The sequence below is a fragment of the Sebastes umbrosus genome, chromosome 7 (genome assembly GCF_015220745.1).
Source record: "Sebastes umbrosus isolate fSebUmb1 chromosome 7, fSebUmb1.pri, whole genome shotgun sequence".
NCBI lineage: Eukaryota > Metazoa > Chordata > Actinopteri > Perciformes > Sebastidae > Sebastes > Sebastes umbrosus.
In genome coordinates, this window is record NC_051275.1 from 28,820,144 (window position 1) to 28,842,800 (window position 22,657).

General features: G+C 41.0%; 3 protein-coding genes across 4 annotated transcripts; 1 reads left to right on the forward strand and 2 right to left on the reverse strand.

Annotated features, from left to right (window-relative positions):
- Positions 1–427: 427 nt before the first annotated feature.
- ftr86 (finTRIM family, member 86) lies at positions 428–6,936 on the reverse strand. Of its 2 annotated transcripts, XM_037776124.1 has the most exons (12): positions 6,534–6,936; positions 5,869–6,441; positions 4,461–4,556; positions 4,140–4,373; positions 3,866–4,028; positions 3,691–3,792; positions 3,509–3,559; positions 2,749–2,787; positions 2,583–2,624; positions 2,414–2,479; positions 2,122–2,324; positions 428–980 (listed from the first exon to the last, which is right to left on the reverse strand). In XM_037776124.1, the coding sequence occupies exons 2-12, from the start codon at positions 6,376–6,378 to the stop codon at positions 645–647; spliced, it is 1,842 nt and encodes a 613-aa protein (XP_037632052.1). In that variant the 5' UTR covers positions 6,379–6,441; positions 6,534–6,936; the 3' UTR covers positions 428–644. The 2 variants fall into 2 exon arrangements, with proteins under 2 accessions (XP_037632052.1, XP_037632053.1); XM_037776125.1 differs by lacking the exon at positions 2,583–2,624 and having other exon boundaries at positions 5,869–6,934.
- Positions 6,937–7,566: 630 nt separating this feature from the next.
- On the forward strand, positions 7,567–11,948 carry nudt8 (nudix (nucleoside diphosphate linked moiety X)-type motif 8). Its single transcript, XM_037776133.1, has 5 exons — positions 7,567–7,701; positions 8,693–9,589; positions 9,688–9,820; positions 10,158–10,235; positions 11,124–11,948. Exons 2-5 carry the CDS (start codon positions 8,694–8,696, stop codon positions 11,307–11,309), a joined length of 1,293 nt encoding a protein of 430 aa, XP_037632061.1. The 5' UTR covers positions 7,567–7,701; position 8,693; the 3' UTR covers positions 11,310–11,948.
- Positions 11,949–12,715: 767 nt separating this feature from the next.
- On the reverse strand, positions 12,716–22,560 carry LOC119491636 (membrane frizzled-related protein). The gene is made up of 13 exons (XM_037775788.1): positions 22,507–22,560; positions 20,668–20,776; positions 19,574–19,711; positions 19,193–19,360; positions 18,846–19,065; positions 16,690–16,820; positions 16,472–16,597; positions 16,308–16,384; positions 16,075–16,223; positions 15,181–15,311; positions 14,169–14,303; positions 13,419–13,546; positions 12,716–13,234 (listed from the first exon to the last, which is right to left on the reverse strand). Exons 1-13 carry the CDS (start codon positions 22,558–22,560, stop codon positions 13,010–13,012), a joined length of 1,791 nt encoding a protein of 596 aa, XP_037631716.1. The 3' UTR covers positions 12,716–13,009.
- Between the last annotated feature and the right edge of the window lie 97 nt (positions 22,561–22,657).

Here is a 22,657-nt window from a genome sequence, read left to right on the forward strand (position 1 = left end):
TGGATCAAGAGAGAAAAGGCACAACGAGTGAGGTGGAGGTGAGAATTTGAGTCTAATCAATCTTTGATTGAATACAAATCAGGACTCTACATTGCAGGTTAATGAATAATAACCTTAACTGTGTCAAGAGATAGAAATGGGTGGACAAAACACCAATGAAGGTCATTTTGCAAATCCATGTGGGACTGCTAAAGATACTACAGATAACTTAAGAATGGAAGGGGAGCTTAAAAGCATCCAGGTCACCGAAGTGTCGGGATCAAAGATAAGATCAGCAGTACTCTGGTTATTGCTTTTAGTCACATAAGAAGGAATCTGTATTATACAATTCACACTAATATTGAGGGCTACTCAAACCGTCAACAACGCTTTAGGTTAACCTTCATCTCAAAAGAGTATGTTTAAAAAAAGATGAATAAAAAAAATGTGTGTTTTCTGCTCTTTTATTCACTTATAAAGTCATTTTTGGAAAATATACATCACACCAATAAAAGCTGGTGCAAAAAGAATAATATGAGAACCAGACATTCCTGAACATTTATCTCATTTAGCTCATTTACTTCCTTATTTAAACTGTCACATGCTTCCAACCAGACAATCAGGTTATATAACAAAAAAACAACAACCCATCCTTCATATACATCTCAATCCAATTGACAAACAGCCACTGTAGCTCCTACTCCTGCCCAGAACCTGAACCCTGGGTGCAGTGGGCCTGTGAACTGGCTCTGGTGCTGGTGGATCAGATCAGCCTGGTTGTGGGTGATGCGGTAAAAGGCCAGAACCCCCGCATGCTGGTCCAGATAGACGCCGATCCGCCGGGCCTTAGTTGAGCCCAGCAGTTTTTCCTGGCCGTCGTGCCAGAAGGAGAAGCCGGTCCCCGACCAGTACAGACTCCAAGACAAAGTATTGTGGCCCAAACGGCTGTTGTCATCAGAACCCTTACGCTCTATCTCCTTGTAGGCCACGCCGATGGTGATCTGCATGGGGGAGGCAGGAAAAAACTTGATTAGGAGGCTGCAAATGGCTGCAACGGGTAACAGTTTGTCTTCAGGGTGGTGCTTTGGGCCAATGTCAGCACGCTAACATGCTCACAGTAACAATGTTAACATGCTGATGTTTAGCAGGTGGTGTTTTTAGTGTGTCAGCACGCTGACATGGACACAATACCAATGCTTACATAATGATGTTTAGCAGGTAGTGTTTTTAGTATGTTTGCTTGCTAACAGAGCACTAAACGCAGTACACAGTAAAACTGAGGCTGATGGAAAAGTCATTCGTTTTGCAGTTATTTAGTCAAATAGTACTTTTAGTGTTGGACAAATTCAAATTTTGAAAGGATGATGAAAAGTTAAGGGATCTCTAAATTTGTCACTATTCATCCTGACACTCAAAACCACAAATGTGAGCCTATGGAGGAAAAGTCAGGGGATCGCCAAAGTCATTAGGATTCATCGTTTGGTGACCGTGAATGTCTGTACCAGATTTCATGACCGTCCATGCAGTAGTTGAGATATAAAACCAAGTTGCTAGTAATCAGGGAATGCATATCAGTAGTTATTTTGAATTATAAACGGGTAAAATATATATATATTATCAGTACCCTGAAGTTTAATGGTTTGGTTAGAGGGAATGTGGGTCATAATCAGTGCTCATCACATTAAATTACGATGATCTTGCAGCATGAAATGCAACATTTTGGGATGTGTGAGGACATAAGTATAATAAAATACAGATTCAAATCAGTTTAAACTGATCTGCTTCTTTTAAAATCGGGGTATATTTAGGAGCAAATCTGTAAAAAAAAAAAAACTAAAACAATGAGCATTTTGATATTAACGTTTAGCAAGGGGATGTGAGATATAATATTGAGTCCAGCTTTCATTGTTCTGTTTGCCTCTCACATTTGAATTTGTCACCTTCTGTTACTGGATATGTGTTTAAATTGTTATTCGGGCTAACAGGACTCAACAATCAACAGACCCTGAATCCACAGGTCTCAGTTGTGGTCCGATTTAGTGCTCTAAGTTAATATAAAAGTCTTGCAAACTTAGCAATGATCTCCAATTATATATTGTATGAAGCATATAGCTGAAACCATGCATTCCCCCGCTGATGTACCTTCTTGCCAGTCCACTCCACCTCCCAGTAGTAGGGGCTTCCTCCCAGGGCCTCTCTGCAGAGAACCTGTCTCCAGAAGTGGAAGCGCTCAGGATGGTCCGGTAGGTTCAGGTTCTCAGCCCGCATCGTGGCCTTATGACCTCCCTCAGACAGCTGCACGTGGCGATACACCGTGTTGGCGTCCATCGTGGGTTCGAAGCGAACTGAAGGAAGAGGATGCGTTTTAGTAAAGACACACCCAAAGGTTTTGAACCTGTGTTCTGTTTCATATAGTGGAGTATTATGGATTCACATTTCAGCATTTCTTCTCTTGTCTTTGGTTCTGGATTAACAAGTCCCACGGTTGTTACAGGAGGTGCTAAGAGAGGAAAAAAACAAATATATCAAATCACGAGTCGTCTACACTTTGTACTTCTCCAAGGGGAAGTAGTTGATTGAGCTTTTGATGCTTTTGTTTTTACCTTGAGATTGAGGAGAAGGTAAGGGTGGAGGGGGGGCTGAAGCTTCATGTTCAGAGAGATGGGGGGGGGACATAGAAAAAGGTAAACCAAATGAAATCTCAACTCTATGACATCTAACATCACTGAAATGTTTTTCATGTACTGTAGCAGGCTTTCTTATTCTTACCTTGACGACTCACAGGACGTTTTAATGAATCGTCATGCCCTGAGGAGGAAAAGGAATGAATAGATGAAGCAAAATAAGGGCTGTCAATATATTAAAATATTTTATCGCGATTAATCGCATGACTGTCCATCACAAATTAATCACACAGTTTTGTTCAAAATGTACCTTAAAGGGAGATTCGTCAAGTATTTAAAACTCTTATCAACATGGGAGTGGGCAAATATGCTGCTTTATGCAAATGTATGTATATATTTATTATTGGAAATCAATTAACAACACAAAACAATGACAATTATTGTCCAGAAACCCTCACAGGTACTGCATTTAGCATAACAAATATGCTCAAATCATAACATGGCAAACTCAAACTCAACAGGCAACAACAGCTGTCAGTGTGTCAGTGTGCTGACTTGACTATGACTTGCCCCAAACTGCATGCGATTATCATAAAGTGGGCATGTCTGTAAAAGGAGACTCGTTGGTACCCATAGAACCCATTTTCATTCACATATCTTGAGGTCAGAGGTCAAGGGACCCCTTTGAAAATGGCCATGACAGTTTTTCCTCACCAATATTTAGCATACGTTTGGAGCGTTATCTAACCTCCTTAACGACAAGTTAGTATGACATGCGTTAAAGAAATTAGTTGCGTTAAAACAAATTTGTGCTAACGTGTTATTCTCACGTTAACTTTGACAGCCCTAAACAAAATATAACGAGCCACAGACATACAGTATGTGAAGTTTCTATGGTAACTTACATTGAGGTCGTGGAGGTGGCAAAGGTGGAGATTCTGTCTTCATCTCATTCACTACAAGGAAGAGAAGATGAGCTGTGAGAAACACATCTGAAGGCGTCCTTTTCTTCAGTTTAAACAAACTTATCCTCAGCTTGAACGTGTTTTGTGCTTGTGCCCCACTGGGTGATTTTAAGTTTGCGTACCTGTGTTTTGTGTGGTGGCCTGACCACTGTTATCTGCTGCTGTCGTTTCTGCTGTTGCTGCTGCTTCATCATTGGGTGTTGAAGCCGCATTATCAGGATTCACTACAAAGAAAAGGAAAGTTTTGACTGACTGAAGAAGAGAAGAGAAGAGAGGCGAGGAGGAGAGAAGACTGACCTATTGTGACGATCTTGGCCAAACTGGTTTTGCAGAGTTCCTGTATTGACTCTTGCAGTTCTTTCGTGGCCGAGCGGACGGAGGCCACCACCGCTTCCTCCTGACTCAGTATTGACTCTTCTCTGGCACCAGTCTGACCCGGCGGCACCATAGTGAGGAAATTCTTCAGAATAAATCACACAAAGAATTGCAATTAAAAGCAGTAGCTCTCATTTTATAGACGATGTTATTCTTTATTTATCCAAATTAAATCCACCTCCCTCACACTAATTACCTTCAAGAAGTAGATGTGGTCCTGCGTGTCGGCCAGCCGGCTCAGCTCCTCGCTCTTCCAGCGCAGCGGTGCCACCTCCTGCTCCAGTCTGTGGATCTGCCCCTCCACCCGGCTGCCTAAGGAGGTCTCGTGTGCGTCGAGGGCCTCGCCGATCTGGATGCCTGTTAGGTTCACGCTCTTGACGAGGTCCGAGAACAAATCTGTGCTCTCTTGCTCCAGAGCCTGCACCAAGGCCTGGGAGTGCACAGGGAGGAGCAAGACGTCAGAAATGGTGACTCTGTACAAAGGTTTCTCCACCAAACAATCATAACTGTTACTTACCTTGTGTTGGCGGGCAACATGTGGGAGCTCCACAAGCCTCCTCTCAGTCTCCTGGATTCTCTTCTGTATGTCTACCTGCATCTGAACCAGCTCTTTCTAGACACACACAGACCACACATATCATCATACATGGCATAGGATTGAAGTGATGGACCTAGGCTTCGGTCAAAAAGTCTTTTTTGCTTAGGAAGGTTCCTAACAAAGTGAAATGACCTGGAAGTATCTGGTAGCAGCCATGATAAGAGCTGGTCAAATTCTCTAAATGCTAAAGAAAGGTGCTTCAATGCTTCCTTTCTTGTCTCCTTTAGCAAAGGATACACTGCACCATCCTTTACCAAAGGAAAGGAGATAATGCCGCCCTACAATTGCTTGCGGCCGCAACATTTAAAGCAACGCACCATCAAAATTTGGCCGTTCTTGAAAACAAACGATATGCCCATCTTGCATAGATTTAACAATTATTTTCACAGTCATACTAATTGGGATTCTTGTTGATAAATATGACAACCATTTAATTTCACATTATTTCTATTTATTTATTTCAAACAAGTAACAACTAAGTAAAAAACAAATAATCAACATAAATAAATATTACGTCCGATAAGGAGTAGAAAGAAGTATACATTTAAAGGTTCTACTCCTTCTCCATAACTCAAAAATTAGCTTCATCATATAAACTTTTGTGACTGGTAGCCTATATTCCTTTTTTTATTTCAATTCCAACCTTAGTAATGAAGTAATATTTTTCAACGGCTGTCCACGTTAGGTCAGATAATCCTTTATTATATGTTGATGTAAAGTGTTACAGCAGCAGAAGGACCTGCGGTATCTCTCTTTCAGACCGCGGGTGAACTGAAAGAGCTATTTAAGAACAAACTGGGCGAACATGCGTCTTTTGTAGTCCATCTTTGGAACATTGTAGTTTCACCATGGCAGACCTGCGTCATAACATCCGCCGCCGTCGCATCATAATTACGGATCCTAGTGTAAGCGCTGTCGGATTCTCGTCTTTTCCTAAGTCCTTATGAATTCTCCTTCACATCTTTCCTTGACCTCATGACCTTTTCCATCGAGGTCAAGGAAAAGTGGTTGGGAAAAGACGTCTTTCTTTTTTTTTTTTTTTACTTTTCGACCGCAGCCCTAGATTGTAATTTGAGATGAGTCATTTGTGATGTTACAAAATCTTTTGGCCTTAAAGACGAGGAAGAACACTTCCACACAGGAATGCACATTAAAAACAATTTGACAAGTACTTCAAGTTCAGCCACATTTTGGAAATAGTACACTTGTGAGAACACAGTTGTTGATTCACCTCCACCTCATCTTACACACCCAGACAAAACTACAAAATAGCATTGATTATATACATCACCCTGGTGATATTTGCCTTGTCGATTAGGCTACGTACCTGTCTTTCCTTCCTCTCTTCCTGTGGTTTGAGCACACGGTGTCCCTGGTGTCCATGCTGGCAACACACCTCACAGATGCACTCCTTGTCTTCATGGCAAAACAGCTCCAGGGGTCGGTTGTGTTGAGGGCAGGTCATGGGGTCGACCGTGGGAAGCTGAGGGTATATGCTGCCCTGTCGCGGCCCTATAGCTGGTAGGATCTCCAGGTAGATAGGAGTCGACGGCGGGGCAGAGGAGACAGCTGCGGAGGAGCTTTGCTTGAGGCTGTTGGTTCTCAGTTTCTCCATCGCCTCCACTAGCAAGGTGCTCTTGGCCAGGGAGGGTCGAGGTTTGAAGACCTGCCTGCACTGGGGACAGCTGTACTCACACTTGCTGTCTTTCTTATCCCAGTGGCTCTGGATACAGGCCAAGCAGTATGAATGTCCACAAGGTAGAGTAGCCGGGTCCTTCAGGGTGTCCAGGCATACTGAGCAGACAAAGGTCTCCTCTTCAGACCAGGCTGAGGCCATGTGGTACCGGCTGGAACGGAGGAGGATGAACTGGAGTTCGTGGAGGACAAACCTGGAGGTTCTCTGTTTGAAATCAGAACTAAAAGTAATACAAGCAAGTCTTTTAAGTCAAAGCAAAGACAAGCAAAGATGGCAAGGCTGAAATGTCACCTCACATGAAACTTGTGCTGCTTAAAACCTGAGACAGCGTGGACTCAGGGTGGAGCAGGTAAAACAGGTGGGGTGAGGAGTTTCTCGCTGATGTCATAGGTGCTTCCCAGGTTGCCAAATGATGTTAGGCCTCATTACTATCAACGTTATGTCACTGTGAAAATTAACTAATGACCTGGCAATAACAATGGAACCATAATATTAAGAGTTCAGAAGAGAGTGATGTAAGGGGATCCTTAGATTTTAAAACCATATTGAACATGTGTTTTAGTCTATAGGCCTGGTTAATGTGCAGTGCAAAGAGGACAGACTGGTTTTTCACCTGCTCTGAAGGCTTGACTAGTGATGCAAATGTGCAAACAATGAAGGGTTTTCCCCTGTGATTTCATCAGTAAATAATGTAAATATTCAGTCTCACCCTCCATCCTCTGTTATTAAGTAAACACAAGCTGAGGAATTGTAAAATAAGTTTGGTTTGACGAACTGCAACTTTTGTGAGACTGAGATTGAAACTACTGATCATCTGTTATTCCACTGTATATATTCTGCAGCATTCTGGGAAGATTTGCAGGACTGGCTGTCAACCAAAATCCAACTACTCGCTCCTCTCACAAGAGAAAATATTGTGTTTGGTATTAACATGAAGGACATTAAGAGTGACTTGATATTGAACAATCTGATACTGCTTGCAAATTTTTTCATCCATGTATAGGGACCTTGTGGACAATCATCTCAGTGCTTTAAGACTGATGCAAGGACAACATGCAAAGTCTCTCCTCAGAGCTTATGAAGAACTGAACATATATGATGATGACCCCTATAGAGCTACTACGGAAGAGTGCAGTCTTATTATTATTTAATTATTTATGCATTTATTTTTTTGTTCCTTTAATTATTTTCTACCCTCTTTTATTGTTATTATATTATTTTTTATAATTTAAGTTATCTTTCCTATCCAATTGTGCCTTGTATGTTAGAAGTATTGAGTTTAGATTACAATGCCTTAATATTTGTAAATTAATTATATTCAATCAAAAGAAATAAAAAAAAAGTTTGGTGTGACGTCACCACAGCGCAGTGAGGGCAACAGTGACGCGCATGAAGCCACTGAGCGCCATCTTGACTAGTGGCAGCTGGCTAGCTAGCTGGGCTGCTGTTGATTCAATCTTCAAGGTGAGTGTTTTCAGCTTTCTTATTACATTTTATGGTGTCATTGGCGTGTTATCATTGGCATCATGTCGTATCTTCCCTTTCACCACTTTTAAAGTTTAGATTTGAGACCTTGCTTTGTGTTTTTGACAGTTTCATGCTAATGGTTTAGCAGGCTAATGCTAGTTAGCATACACTTCATCTGTTATTAGAGTCAAAGAAGAGCAGACAGCTAATAAACCAGCTTTATGTAGTTCTAGTTTGCAGAAGAGAAGCGAAATAACCCAGTACTTTAACGTGATTTGACTTTTAAAATGTTCTTAACAACGCTAACAAAACGCAGCTAAGCTAACTAGCTAGCTTTATGGCTTCTGAGATACATGACTGGCTTTTAGTTGCACAAATCCAAGTATATGAAAGTGAAACCTTTAGGTTTAATGTGTTTCATTCTGAGTTTCTTTCTTACATAAAAGCCCTTAAAGTCATGAAAAACAAATGCATTGAAACTTCTTAGTATAACAGAAGGATATGAATTACAGGTACAGCCCTTCATTTAATTTATTATTATCTTTTACTCTAATGCAATGATCTATGAGCCATGTTGTTTGTAAATTTGAATGTGTTTAATAAAATTAAATAAATAATAAAAACATTTTTTGCAACTGTAGTTTGTCAAAGTTTGACAGTTTGAACTGATAAACTAAAGGTCGAGCAAACTTAGTCAATAACAGCTGAACTTTGGGGGTTTGGAGAATTGAAGTTAAGATGAAATAAGTTCACTGGATCTGCACAGCTTTAAGCTGATGGTAAGACTAAAGTATCACAGTGGTGATTGTTAAATGTGGGTAAACTTCTGCTCTCAGATCAGCCTGGTTTTTGACCTCACATTAATCATCACTCTGCAGGTGGAGCCATTTATGCTTCATTTATGCTGCCAAACAATCACTTGCTAGTGTAATTTGCTGATGAGCCTCATTGACTAACTGTCTTTGTATGTTTCTGTTTCTTTTTCTAGGATGTTTAGAGGCCACCAGGTCCTGGTTGGGTCTTGTCCCTTAAGGCCATTGCTGCTATTGAGAGAATCCCACCTCTCTGCTTTCTCTGAGCGCACTGCTGCTGGATGGCAGGCTGCAAGAGATGTGAAGAGAAGGAGATATGAAGGGATCCGTGGAAGTAAAGAGGGGTCATCATTCTCCGGAGAGACTGAATCCCGTTCAACGCAGCTGTCTCTATTTAAATGTGATAATCAGAAGCTGAGAGAGGCTTCATTTCAAAACCTCTCATCCAAAAAGGACATTTTGTCCAGCCATCGTCACCTCCCTCAGGTTTCTGCCTCTGCAAAAGCCAGACAAGCATCTGACTCTTGGAAATGTGCTGTAGTCAAGGATGCAGGTCAAAACCTCAAAGCTGTGAGCACTTACCGGGACTGTTTAATCAACACAACTTGCCTTCAACCCTGGAGAAGAAGGCCTTGGGACACTTGCCAACCTTCACTCACCTATAAGACTCAGTGTAACCTCCTTCAAAGCCATTTATATTGCAGACAGCACTTTGTTCGACCTTTCAGCTCAACGACACATACGCCATGGATTTTGAACCACTTTAGACAACGACCCTGCAGCCTCTCTTCTCACAAAACCAGAGCCGCTCATCAGGCTGCCCCGCGCGTGTCAGACGGCTGGAGAGACTGTCTATCGCTGGAGAATGAAAACAGGTGTCGACAGAGCCTGGGGCCCAACTTGAAGCTGTACGAGGTGGACAAGGGGAGAAGGGGGGCAAGTCAGAGCCAGGGAAAGAACCAGGGGAGATGGGCGTCAGTCCTTGTCTCTCTGTGCTCTGTTGAGGGGGAGCCGGCGTTTCTCTTCACTCTGCGCTCCAGCACACTGAAGGGCAGGCACAAGGGAGATGTCAGGTAAGTGTAATATTTAAACAGGCTAGAAACGACATTGTTTTAAAACTCCAGTAGAGAAGATATTATATGTATCTGTTCTCATTTCCACTCATTTGTAGCTTTGCAGGAGGAAAGAGTGATCCATCAGATAGAGACGTGGTGGCCACGGCGTTGAGGGAAGCCAGGGAGGAGCTGGGTGTTTCTGTGGCAACAGAGAAGGTCTGGGGCATCCTGAAACCTCTCAGGGACATGGTGAGTGCAAGTGCTGTCATGTCTTTCAAGAGTAGAAGCACACTTTGCACATCTTAATGAGACAGGTGCGTAGGAGAGAGACGAGTAGATAAAAAAGTTGCTAAATAAACTCCTGCACAATATCTAACTTCCAATTATACATTTATTTGCAACGTTTCGGTGCTAGACCTTTTGCCCGATGAAGGTCTGGCACTAAAAACGTTGCAAATACAAGTAGAATTGTAACAGTTTATGGTTTTGTGTCACTTACACAGATACCAATCATTATTTCAAAATGTTTATCATATTGAATACAAAATCTATCTGGTTCTGATGCTGTTTGTGTCTCTATCATCAGTCAGGGATGGTGATCGCCCCGGTGCTGGCTAACCTCGGCCCCTTAGAGGAGTTGTCCTTCAAACCAAACCCTGGAGAGGTACAGTCGTCCTATTTTTAGCACTTCCTTTATTTTATATCTGCTTGAGAGAGGCAGGTTTTGTTTCTGAACATGGTGAAGATGACGGTTATGTATTTAGTAAGTCATGTTTTATCCAATTTGTCAGTGAATTTTTCCATAACATACTAGTAAAAAGCAGATTTAAAAAAAGTGTCTCCCTTTATAGGTGTATGATGTCACACCACAGTCTAATGAAAGCTAGAGGTATATTATAGTCAGTTTATTTGCAGTATTGTACCAATGATCTCCAGGGGTGATTTGGGTTCATATCATCTACCCAAACACTCAGAATTCAATCCAGCCTGCAGCTTTTATCATCTGTCCATTTCTTGCCAGTTAGTTTGGATTTGTTGAAGTGGGGTAGTATGTATATTCCTGCGTTCTGTTGGGTAAAATTACTGCTTTTGTGAGTGGAGTCTGGTGGCTTTGAAGATCACAATATAAGGGCTGTCTGACGGCGAGGTAAATCGGCTGTGGATGGGAGCAGCAGAAAAACATATTTTAGCATCAGTTTAAGTGTACGCTATATTTAGAATATCTTCACAGCTTTACCTCGCCATCAGAAAGCTCTTTCCGACGGGGGACTGAAGCTGTTATATTGTGGTTTTCAAAGCTACCAGACCAGACTCCATTCACAAAAACAGTCTTTTTACACAGCAGTTGCTGGTCTACCCCTGCATCGATCGGTAAGTTTGTTTGACTGTAAGGATGTATATATACTGTACTTGTAGCAACGTCATCATGCAGAAACCTACATCCTAAAAAAACAAGACCCGCCCTTTAAATATAAAATACACCTCTTTTCTGGTTGGTTTCAATTTGAACCAAAGTTGTAAACTGTGCTTCCTTTGCCTGTATTTGTCCCAGGTGGAGGAGATTTTTACCCTGTCTTTGTCCCACTTGTGCAAACCTCAGAACTGTGGCTACACACACTTCCGCACCGGCAACAAGTACGGATACACCCTCCCAGTGTTTCGTAACGGGAAGCATCGGGTGTGGGGTCTAACGGCCGTCGCCCTAGACCACACCCTGAAACTCATTGTCCCTCCTTAGCAGCTCAAAGCCATTTCTTTACAGCAATAAAGCACATCTATAATGTGACTCAAAGATTTGATTATGACAAAATGTGCAATCAAGCTTTGTGTAGCAAAATCATCTCAGTAATCAGTGTGAATACAGAATATTTTCATTTATGAAGTTAAACTCCTTTCTAGTCAGGAGAAGGGTTTTTCCACTTGTGCACTCTCTGAGCCTCGGGTGTATGATGAATGGATCAGGTGCATAAAGATGGTGGCCAGCTGTGATGATGTCACAGATAAAGAAGTAACAACATGCCAATACTTTATTGCACCTAATTGATTCTTACCTGAACACTATCAGTATTTCTATATTATGGACTGCTTTAATTTTAAAATGATTACAAATCCTTATTTAATTCAACTTGAAATCTTCTTTTACCAATTCATTTAATTTTAACAAGTTAAATCAACTGAGATAACTTTTATCATTTGAGTTTCCCATGAGGCTTGTTTGTTGCATTTTATCACGTGGACTCAGTGAGGCACAGAGATCAGGTTTCCAGTGTGATTCAGCTCATACCAATTTTTATCTCGCACTAGATCAAATCTGGACTGAAATGACAAAAGCACACATCTAGTGGTGAACAATGCAATAAAAGTTGTTTTAAAGGTATTTTCTGTATTGTCTATTCTTTCTTAAAGGTACAATGTGTAGGATTTGGCGGCATCTAGTGGTGTTATTGCAGATTGCAACCAAATGAGTACCCATCCGCTCACTCCTCCCTTTCCTAGGCTGCAGTAACGTGTGCCATCCTTAACACAATAACACTTTTTTAGGAGCAACAGATGGCGGCTGGCGGTACCACGGTTTTGCACTCTGCGGCTCACATTACTGCCGTTTCATATGCCTGTCGGTGTGTCCTTCAGGTAACGTAAAAACTGGTAATTCTCTCTCTGGAGCCAGTGTTTGGTTTGTTGGTGCGGCTGTAGCTCAGTGGGTAGAGTGGTTGTTCTATAACCGCAAGGTTGGCGGATCGACCCCTGGTTCCTACTGTCTCCATGTTGTCCTGAACTTAGACACTTAAGCCCAAGTTCCTCCCCAGGTGCTTTACAGCAGCTCATTGCTTCTTAGGATGGGTTAAATGCAGAGGTCAAATTTCATGTATTTACAGTATGTGACGAATCTAATACAAGTTTAAGTTTATTGTCCGTTCTGGGACATGGCGGACTCTGTGAAGAGGACCCACTCCTTATGTAGATATGAAGGACTCATTCTAAGTTAACGAAAACACGATTCTTAGTTTCAGGTGATTATACACTAATGAAAACATAGTTATGAATATTATATTCCGTTATAGATCCCCTGAAATGTTACACACTGTTCCTGTAATAGGTGAGATGTGTTTTCATTTTGCTTAATTGGTGTCGGAATCACACAAAAACATTAAACTTATTTTTATTTACGTAGCTTTCCTTTTAAAATAGTTACTGTGCTGCAATTTTCTGCATGCACCACAAGCTTTACAGGCAGTAGTGTGTAATGAGGGTTGCATTCATGCTCCAACTCAAAATGCTTTCTACAACACAACTCTTGAATGCTGTAGACCTGCTGGTCTGAGTCCAGAAAATGAGTCAGTTCTGTAAAATGCAGGCCTTTCAGTCCTCTCAAACACTGCTGCAAATCTGTGTGTGATCATCTCTTCTTACTAGCACAAACTACAAACTCTTGAAGCGTCAAGGCAGCGAGCACTCCATGGGGTCCTGTGAGTCCGGCAGGAGGTGGCAGTTGAAGGGCCAGCTGAAGGAGAAGAGATCCAGAGCATGGCTGCATTGCTGCTCGGCGGAGGAGCAGACCGAGCGGCAGGGCTGGAGGACGCCACCCTGAGGGCTGCACTGGGGCAGGAACATCCCGCAAACCAGCCTCCGCAAGGGCTCGAAGCACGCCAGCTCCATCAGCACCTGGACGACAAAACGGAGAACAGGAGGAGTGGGTGAATTTGAATGCACAGCTGTGTAGTTGTTAAAAGAAGCAATAGCTGTCAGTTCATGCATTGTTTGTGTGTGTTTATGCAATTTTTGAGGATTATAAAGCAGCAACAAGAAAATATAGGTAATTCAGGTGAGTTATGAAGGTAGCTGTTACCCGGTACTGTCGAAGGAGGGTGGCAGCTTCTCTCTGATCAGCAATGGATAGCCAGATGTTTGGGAATGAGGTGAGGTTGTAGCTGAGGCCTTGACACATCTCTACCTCTATGGACTCACACGATGACGCTGAGGGCATGGAGAAAATACATCTTATTTTACATTTATGTTGTGTAAAAGGGCTGACCTGAATGCTTCGAAGCTTCGACCGTTGCCATGGTATTCGATCTCCAAATCAGTATTCGAATGCTTTGTTTTTCTTGTTTTGTTTTGTTTATATACAAATATGTAATAATAATGTATAAATCCCATAATAGCCCATGAAATAAGGAATGATCCCACAACATTATTCATCATTTATATTCAACATTTATTATTATAAGTCATTCTCAGACAGATATCGCTGTTTGTTTTGTGTGAAATGGGGCAGATGGAAACAGATAAGACACAAAAACATGTCAGCCTGCCTCGCCGCGAAGCTTCAAATAGCTTTGAATATTACTCATTGAAGCCTCGAAGTCCAAAAAATGGTAATCGGGACAGCCCTATAGTCTAATATCCAGAACATCCTGTCTGTAATAGACAAAGGAAATGATGATATAATTGAATTTCAGTGCAGTGCTGGTGACAAACTGTTATTCTGTTAGGGTTTGTTTTCTTTCTTCTAAGAGTGATTTCAACAGCAAAACTCTGGAAACAAAAACTATTGTATCGGTGACTCTGATCGGGGTCAGAGATAACAGCGACTCACTGAATGGAGGATAGGTGGAGTTGCCACAGCTCTGCTCATCTGCTCCATCAGGGCAGTCGTTCCATCCGTCACACATCCACTGCTGCTGAAGACACTCCCCTGTACTGCAGGCAAACTGGCTGGGACCACATGTCCCTTTAAATCAAGACAGAAAAACACATGAGAGGGTTATAGAAAGCAGAAATTGGCCACGTAAAGAAGAGCAAACGCAGAGATATGGGGACAGGAAGAAAGTACTGTAATAGGAAAGACTAAATGACAAAATGAGTCATATAGAAAGAAGGAAGCAAGGAGAAGAAAAGAAAGATGGTCTAAAAGAGGTACGATCTGAAGGAAGGAGAGAAACAAAAGAGACAGGAAGTAAAACAAAGGAGAAAATATGGAAAGAAAGAAGGATCAGAGGCAAGGGAAATAATCAGTGGTGGAATGTAACTAAGTACATTTACTCAAGTACTTCTACTTTCAGGTGCTTGTACTTTGAGTATTTCTATTTCATGCTACTTTATACTTCTACATTTTGGGAGGAAAATATTTTACTTTTTACTGCACTTCATGTATTTGACAGCTTTAGTAACTTTGCAGATTCAGGTTATCAATACAACATATAAAGCACAATCAACAAATAAATTATGATGTAATATTATGGATTAAGGTACCCAGTAGTATATAACGTAGTTCAAATCAGCCCCATCTTTACCAATTAAATTGATGTACACATTTAATGCATCACTAATTATAATCTAGTGATATAGTGTATATATATATATTATTCTGAAATGTATCTACACAATGAGTACTTTTACTTTTGGTACTTTAAGTATATTTTAATGCAAATTCTTTTGTACTTTAACCTAAGTAAGATTTTGAATGCTGGACTTTTACTTGTCACAGAGTATTTTTACTCTGTAGTATTGCTACTTTTACTCAAATCAACAATCTCAGTATTTCTTCCACCACTGGAAATAATAAAGGCATTAGTACGTTTGTTTTCTTTATAAAAGCAAGAACTCACTGCCCAGGACAGACACGGCCTGGTAGGTGGCGTTGAAGCCGCTGTCGGCCACTCCCTCATCGGCCACAAACACCACCGTCATGTGGGGGCTGGAGGAGGTCAGGTCCGGAGGGAAGGTGGTGCCACAAAACCTGAGACAAAGGTAGAGGAAACAAAGAGCTGAACACTGCGGTTATATAACCGATATAAAGGAGGACACATATTTGTCCTTATTTACCCTCAACACACGGGATTTAAGGGGAGATTAGATTTTGTCTTTTCAACACATCGTCACTCCCGACTCGTCAAATACCAACGCACGGGGTACCCCTCTTGTGTTACTTTTGGACGGACCAGAGACGGCGTGTCAATATATGCATATACATGCAAATACATGCATAGTGTCCTTTCAAAATAAACTTCTGTTTTCACAGGAAGTTAGGTTTAGGCAACACAACCACTTAGTTAAGGTTAGGAAACGATGTGGTTGACGCTAACTTCACTGACTAGCGACTGACGTGACTCAAGTCCACCACCCTTGCCGCCATCCTTTAGCAGACTCTCACGCTATTAATACTGCGTCACTTGTCCCGACCGTCAAATAACATTGCAAACAGTACATTGGAGTTAGTTGAAAGCCTGGTTCGTGTATGTAGCACTTACATACACCAAACTTTCCAGTTGCATTCCTATCTATATTCTTAAGTTTTTTACAGAGGGGTTTGTTCATATATCATTCATAACCTGATTTATACAACATTTTAATCCTAAAAGCATGAAAATAGATATCCAAAATCCCCCTCTGTAAAAACCTTTGGCTCTAATATGTCAACAACATGAAACAGGTACTGGTACTGTCCAGGTGGCTGAACATATCAGAGCTGGGTAAGGCCCCCACCTGGTGGTGCGTCTCACCTTCCCAGCACTCTTCCAGCTCCAATACTGACACCGTCGTGCACCTCCACGTAGTCAAACTCGCACACATCCTGAGTCTCCAGGCTGAAGTTCCTGAAGCTCAGCGTGACAACGTGACCCTCTTCAACAGATATATACCATATGCACAACTGACGGGAAACAGAAGAATACCAGATTAGTGATGTATAGGCCTTTGGAGTGTGTTTGGCAGTCCAAAGTGGTTAAAAATGTACCTGCTGGTGAGGGTACGGTTTGGGGTGGTTTGGACTTGACAGGTATCCATACGGCCCGGTCTTCTGCCCACCACAGTCTGTGAACAAAACAGAGTGGAAACAGTGTCCATGAGTTCACTCTTGTGTCCTTTTCAAGTGTGTTTAACTTCTGTTTCTGCTCTCACCTTTGTGTTTATGGCTGCAGTTTGCCTCGTCTGTTTGGTCATGGCAGTTTGGATGACCGTCACACACAGACACAGGCAGCAGACAGCGACCACTGTCACACATAAACTCTTCTCTGGAGCAGCTCTCTGAGAAAACACACAGTTGATACATGCACATGAATGCAAACGAGTGAAAGAGTGCGAGTATTTGCAGATGCACACACGCAAACTCTACTGACGGTGTCCAGGCAGTATGGCCCTGTACTGTGCAGTGAAGCCGCTGCCTGCGATGCTGGCATCAGAGCGGAAGGTGACCCACACTGTGCTGCTGTTTGTGTTGATGATTGGTGGTGCTACGTTGCCACAGAACCTGCAGGAGAGAAGAACAGACCTTTTAATATTTGAATAATCTGTTTTTTCTCTCCATATTACAGCTTTGGAGTCGCCATTGGAGTCTGAACTTTGCTCTGTAAATTCCTAAAAGGATTTGTGAGCCAGTTTAGAATGAATTGCGTTACAACACTTTCCAAGAATGGAAGTAGCCTAAAGGTCAAAGTTTCCACATGTGTTGAAACTTTTCCAAGAAGCCTTCAGTACCTGGAAGCACACTACTGTTATACACGGACCTGTAGCACCATCTACCAACAATTTAAGGTAATGACATGAACCCGAGAATGTAACTTTTGGACTTAAAATTACTTATTAATCTGGGAGAACCATAATGTCTTAGCCCCTATTACTGAAAGTGTGGTCTTATTTTTTAATTTAGATTCAAGGAAGTTGATAACTTGATAAAATTGTTGTGTCTTATGGGTAAATATCATATTCACAAAGCCAGATTTCTTCAGTTTCTTCACTACAAAAACTTGTTTTAGGTATCATTCTATGATTCTGTCTGTAAATTATTTTAAAACAAAAGAGCTTTAAAGATATCTAACCTCTTGAAAAGCATTATGGACAATATTTCCAGATGATTTTTTTTCTCTCTCTTTGCAATATGGATTATTCACTTTTTTAGATGTTTGTGGAGTTTTTTGTTGTTGTAATTTTTTTATTTAATTTATATTATTAATATTATTTATTATTAAATATTATTAAATAATTTAATATTTTAATTTATTGTTTTGCAATATGGATTATTCACTTTTTAAGATGTGTTTGTGGAGTTTTTTTTTCTTTTTTTGTGTGTTTAATTTTTATATTTAATTTATATCATTAATATTATTAAATTATTTATTTATTTTTTCCCCAATACTTCCTGTACTGTTGTATTATAATGTCTAATGCAGTGGTTCCCACCCCCTTTTTCTATCATTGAGTAAACTGACGACCCCTGACTAAGTGACATATTTTATGGATATTTCATATTATGTTAAATGCATAACAATAACAGCACAGAACAACTGATAAACTGTACAATTAACCCAAATACTGAACACAATGACTGCAGGAAGTTTGTGTAAAAGGAGCGATTTAGATACATTTTGATTATTTCCTGTGAATATTGCATCAGAGATGAGTTTTCCTGTTATTTTTTAGGAACTTTCAATACAATTCTCTGTCTGTATTATGTATTTTTTATTTTTTATCAATCATACATACTTAACAGGCTTCTTTTTTTTTTTACAAATTCAGTGTTTCTTCTCCCTGATGCTTGGCCATTGTTCTTTCAGCTCTTTGGTTGTTTTAACTGTGTACTTTTCTAATGCAGGACGAGGCTGTTTAGCAGAGAGGGAAGGCTCTGTGAATATAACTTGTGTTCAGGTCTTCATCGTGCCCTTATCCTCTTAAATAATAATCCAAACTTTAAAAATAACAATTTCATTTGGTTTTCTTCATAGAAATTAATGAAATGCTGAGACATAGGCCAACTGTATATTTTTAAAAAACACCTGGCATCCCTCTGTGAAGCTTTGGCGACCTCTAGTGGGGGTCGGGGACCACCAACTTGGTAACCAGTGGTCTAGTGTGCTGTAATATTACTGTGTTGGTAATAAAGTATGGGAAAAAAAGTTGGATAATTGAAATAAACTAGAATGTTCCTTTAGGGATAGCATAGACTGAATAGTTTTGCATAAATGAGACAAGCATATAGGTCAATTTGAGCTTTGAATTTCAGGTTTGTGCCATTTTCATACACTCAAATGTGTATTTGCCAGAATAAACATCCAAACTTTGCCTCTGCGTCAATAGTTAAGTCCACAAAATGCTTGTACAACTTGGGTTAGGTATTTTTTGTATAAATAGGGAGTGCAAAGTTCCAGGTATTCTTACAACATAAGCTTTTAAAAGAGAGCACAAGGTATTAAAATATAGTATTAAAATAACATCTGATTAGAAACTACGCTGTTGTGTCTGGGGTGTAAACTGAGATAGCAGTGGGGGTCTGACCAACCTGGTGGCCACAGAGCTCTGCTCTATCTGCTCCCGCACCTCCAGCCAGTCAAACAGACAGGGAGACGGGCCCTCTACAGCCAGAGAGGAGACGTGGATCTGGACCGGGGAGGGGGGCGGGACTCGGATGACCCACACACACAGCAAGTTGGGGGGGTAGGAGCCGGGGTGGTTTGGAGAGCTGAAACTGCCCTCTGAGTCAGTCAACACCCCTCCACAACCTGAGAGACAGAAATGAAAGAGCTTCTAGATAAAGATATCATGACATATTGGGTTAGGATGGACATAAATTGCACATTTTGCATATTAAATTACAATATAAAAGTCCACTTTGCTTGAATCTCTTACGTGTTTCAGATGGTTGGATCCTAGCGGGCTGTGGTGTGGATGTACTTTCCTGTTGACTTCTGTTGGCAGAGATTGTGGGTACAGTATGGGACGCTCCATCTCCTGCATTCAGCTGGTCTGGAGAGCTGGTGGGCAGCAACTGATCCTCCACTGCCTGGCCCTTTATCTCTGGAAACATGACAGGGAGACTAATCAGAGAAGAGGCTCATTCTAGATAGGAAAACAGGCCAGTATTGGTAAAATCATAATACTTAAGAGCACATATAGAAACAGCTGTAAGTATGCAATCTGCATTTATAAAATCACTTGATCTGTAACAAGCCCTTTAAATTGATTTATTTTTCATAGTGATGACTGATCTGAGGTGCAGCAGCGACTCACGTGTGAGGATGAGGGCCAGCGCCAGTCCGAGGGCCGTTAACAGGAGCAGGGCAGCAGCAGAGATCACCACAACCCCCCAGCCGCAACCTGGACCCCGAAGACGCATCACGCACACCCCAAACAGACCCAACCCTAGACCTGAATAACAGAGCACATGTACACATGTGAGTTTGTGACAGGTCAAAGGAGATCTTGATTGCTACCAAAGTTCAAATACTATACATGATTTTATCTTTCTGGTTTATTTATATTTATTTGCATGTTATTCACATTTTCCCCCTTTTGTTTAACACCTAATTGGTATTAACTGAAAACAGTACCATATATTTATGGGTGTGCATACTGTATTTTAGTAAACTAAAGCGAAAACATGATCAAATTAAATTACACAATGGCCGTATTTTGTCCGGTTGCAAAGTCCAGTAGTTTATTTAGTAGTTTGGTATTATTATGTATGTGAGAGATGAGCATTGCTGGCATGGTGGAAAGTTTTCTCTAAGCAGTCTTCTTTAATTTTAGATTTTATACTCATGGTTGAGGAGCTATTCCTGATTCATTTTGGTTATTTATTTATTTTTTTCCAAGGGAAAGGGCTCCCAGGGCTTAATAGGTTAAAGATGTTTTATAGCCCTTCCAAAAAATTTGATAAAAATCAAAACAGCAGAAGCCAAGAGAGCCAAAGACTTTTAGTCCCTAGTATGGATGAAACTACATTTCCCATAATGCAACGTTGTAGTGTCTTTCATAGGCTCTCCCTGCCTGCCATGTCTTTCAGATTATACACCTCCGTTTTTTAATACAGGCTTTCTTTTATGCATTTAGTATCCAAGCCCAAGGTGAGATAACCCTGATGACATCACTGTGACATCATCGGGGTTATTTTCTCTTATCAACATTGGTTTATTGTGGCTAATCCTTGGTTACCATAACAACCATGTTTTACACACACATCTTTACTAGGGCTATTCTTCAAGAGAATTAAAGCCAGCAGAGTCTAAGTGATGCAATCATGTTACTAATCCAATGCACACATACACAGTCTAATACAGTTCAGGTTCAGTCACAGAAAGCAGCAAGCTGATTGGCCGACTCACCAGCTGCTGGCGGTTTGATTGGTTCGGGGGTGGACGAGGACGTCCTGAATCCCTCCACCCGCTCCTCTCGCTCCCCCTCCAGCTCAAAGGCAGGGTTGCAGAACACATTCTGCAGAGAGCAGGACAGAGAGATATGGAAATTAAACTATGCCAATCAATTAAAAAAATAACTTCATACAATTACGGACAAAAGATTTATACAAGTTCATACAAAGTGAGACTTTTTTAGATATCATATTCTTACTATTTCAGTTTAATTCATAAGCAATGAAACACCTTTACTTATTTGAACAAGCTCAGGGGTTTTGCTGCCACAGCTTTGCTTGGTCTGGTATGACCAGTAGTTTGGGGTTGCTAATGTTAGCAAACTTTAGATAGATATTAATCACTGTATAACAGACATTACTTTGTCAGTTTGCTAACTTAGCTTTCTGTTTATGGTCCCATTCCACTCGCTCTCTCGGTCACCTGAAGATGTATAGACCTGCAACAACTGATTTGTTGGCCACTTCAGGCAGCGGAACAAATGGACTCATTGGGAGCCTTTCTATCAAAGGATGTATATTGCCAAGAAGTGAAAGTCAATTGTTCGTTCCATTGCAGCATCAGCACCCAGCAGCAAACCTACGCTAACGCCATTTTGGACTGAAAGCGACTACCGGACGGCAGTGAAACGACTGCCTAAAAAGTGCTGTACAAAAGTAAAACCAAATTATTTCTATTCGTTTGTCATATTCTATCGAAATGGCCTGTGTTGAACAATAAAATATATAATTATAATAAGCGTATTTGGTTAAAAATTGCGGCAGCGGCTGTTGTCAAAAAAACACAGGAGTTTTGTCTCTTTGCTTCCATACTCAGGGTTTCTATTGCCTCCACATGGCGGCTCGTAGCTGTAGCTAACGGTGCTAACGGTGTTAACCTGAGGGGGAACCGGAGGGTAGGTGCTACGCTTCCGCAACGGTTATCAGCTGTAACCGCTGTATGAGAGCAGTGCAGAGCGGTGGCTGTGAACTAGCCAGCGGCCAGCCCTAGTATGTCTACAAAGCATGGAGAAGCTCAGATTACTAAACACACACAGAGGGAGAGTGACTTCATTCTCTGCTCAGGTAGACATTGCTCCACTATATCTTTACATAGCAAGTATTTGTTTGCTGCTATATTAATGGTCTGAATGTCATATAGAGAACTGTATAAGTTGATATGGCGAACTTGGTAGCAAACCGTTGCGGTGGGCCGATAAGGAGCTGAAACTCACTACACAATAAAGTTGAGGCGAGCTGCAGATTCAGGTAATAATTCTGACATCTTTCACATTGTGGTTTGATAAATTGGTATTATACAAATATCGATTAGCTGCTGCAAAACAATAACTGTGAAGTGTACACAAATAGAACTGACATAGCAGGGTTTCATGTCCACAAGGCTTGAAATTATTTATTAAGTAATTAAAAATGTCTGAAAAAAAGCGAAAGGGATGAAGAATAGTCCAAAAATGTCCGAAAAATTTCTGAAACATGATCGAAAAATGACAGAAAAAAGTCTGAAAAATACCAGAAAAGTGTCCAAAAAATAGTCTGAATAATATACAAAGAAATTTCAAAATATGTCTAAAAAATGTCTAAAAAAAGTCTGAAAATTTTCCAAAAAAAGTGCAAAAGAACACTGCCCACTCAAAATAAAGCCAGTTATTTAAAAAAAAAAGTCAGTTTATTAGATGAACACAATGGGTTATAAATAGGGTCCAGTTTGCAATACAAGTTGACCAAACTGACCTTTCTTTCCCACAACACACAACTTTCATTAACCACCATCCTCCATCTCATCATCATCACTCACCTTATAAATATCTGAGGAGTCTGAGTACACTGCAACTTGGCTGAGGTCAGACATCTTTAGTTCGCTGTCACTCTTTCAGTGCTCCTCTTCTTGTGGTAAATACGTCAGTGGTGACATCTTGAAGAGGATTGTTTCTACATGAGGAGAATGT

Coding starts and splice junctions, on each gene's coding strand:
- ftr86 (XM_037776124.1), bottom strand. CDS start 6,378: ATGGCCTCAGCCTGGTCTGAAGAGGAGACCTTTGTCTGCTCAGTATGC. Junction 4,557..5,868: donor AAGAGAGGAAGGAAAGACAG/GTACGTAGCCTA, acceptor GTGTGTGTCTAG/AAAGAGCTGGTTCAGATGCA. Junction 4,374..4,460: donor ATGTTGCCCGCCAACACAAG/GTAAGTAACAGT, acceptor GTGCACTCCCAG/GCCTTGGTGCAGGCTCTGGA.
- nudt8 (XM_037776133.1), top strand. CDS start 8,694: ATGTTTAGAGGCCACCAGGTCCTGGTTGGGTCTTGTCCCTTAAGGCCA. Junction 9,590..9,687: donor AGGCACAAGGGAGATGTCAG/GTAAGTGTAATA, acceptor ACTCATTTGTAG/CTTTGCAGGAGGAAAGAGTG. Junction 9,821..10,157: donor TGAAACCTCTCAGGGACATG/GTGAGTGCAAGT, acceptor CTCTATCATCAG/TCAGGGATGGTGATCGCCCC.
- LOC119491636 (XM_037775788.1), bottom strand. CDS start 22,560: ATGTCTGACCTCAGCCAAGTTGCAGTGTACTCAGACTCCTCAGATATT. Junction 16,821..18,845: donor CAGAGCTCTGTGGCCACCAG/GTTGGTCAGACC, acceptor TCTCTCCTGCAG/GTTCTGTGGCAACGTAGCAC. Junction 16,598..16,689: donor GGCCATACTGCCTGGACACC/GTCAGTAGAGTT, acceptor GTGTTTTCTCAG/AGAGCTGCTCCAGAGAAGAG.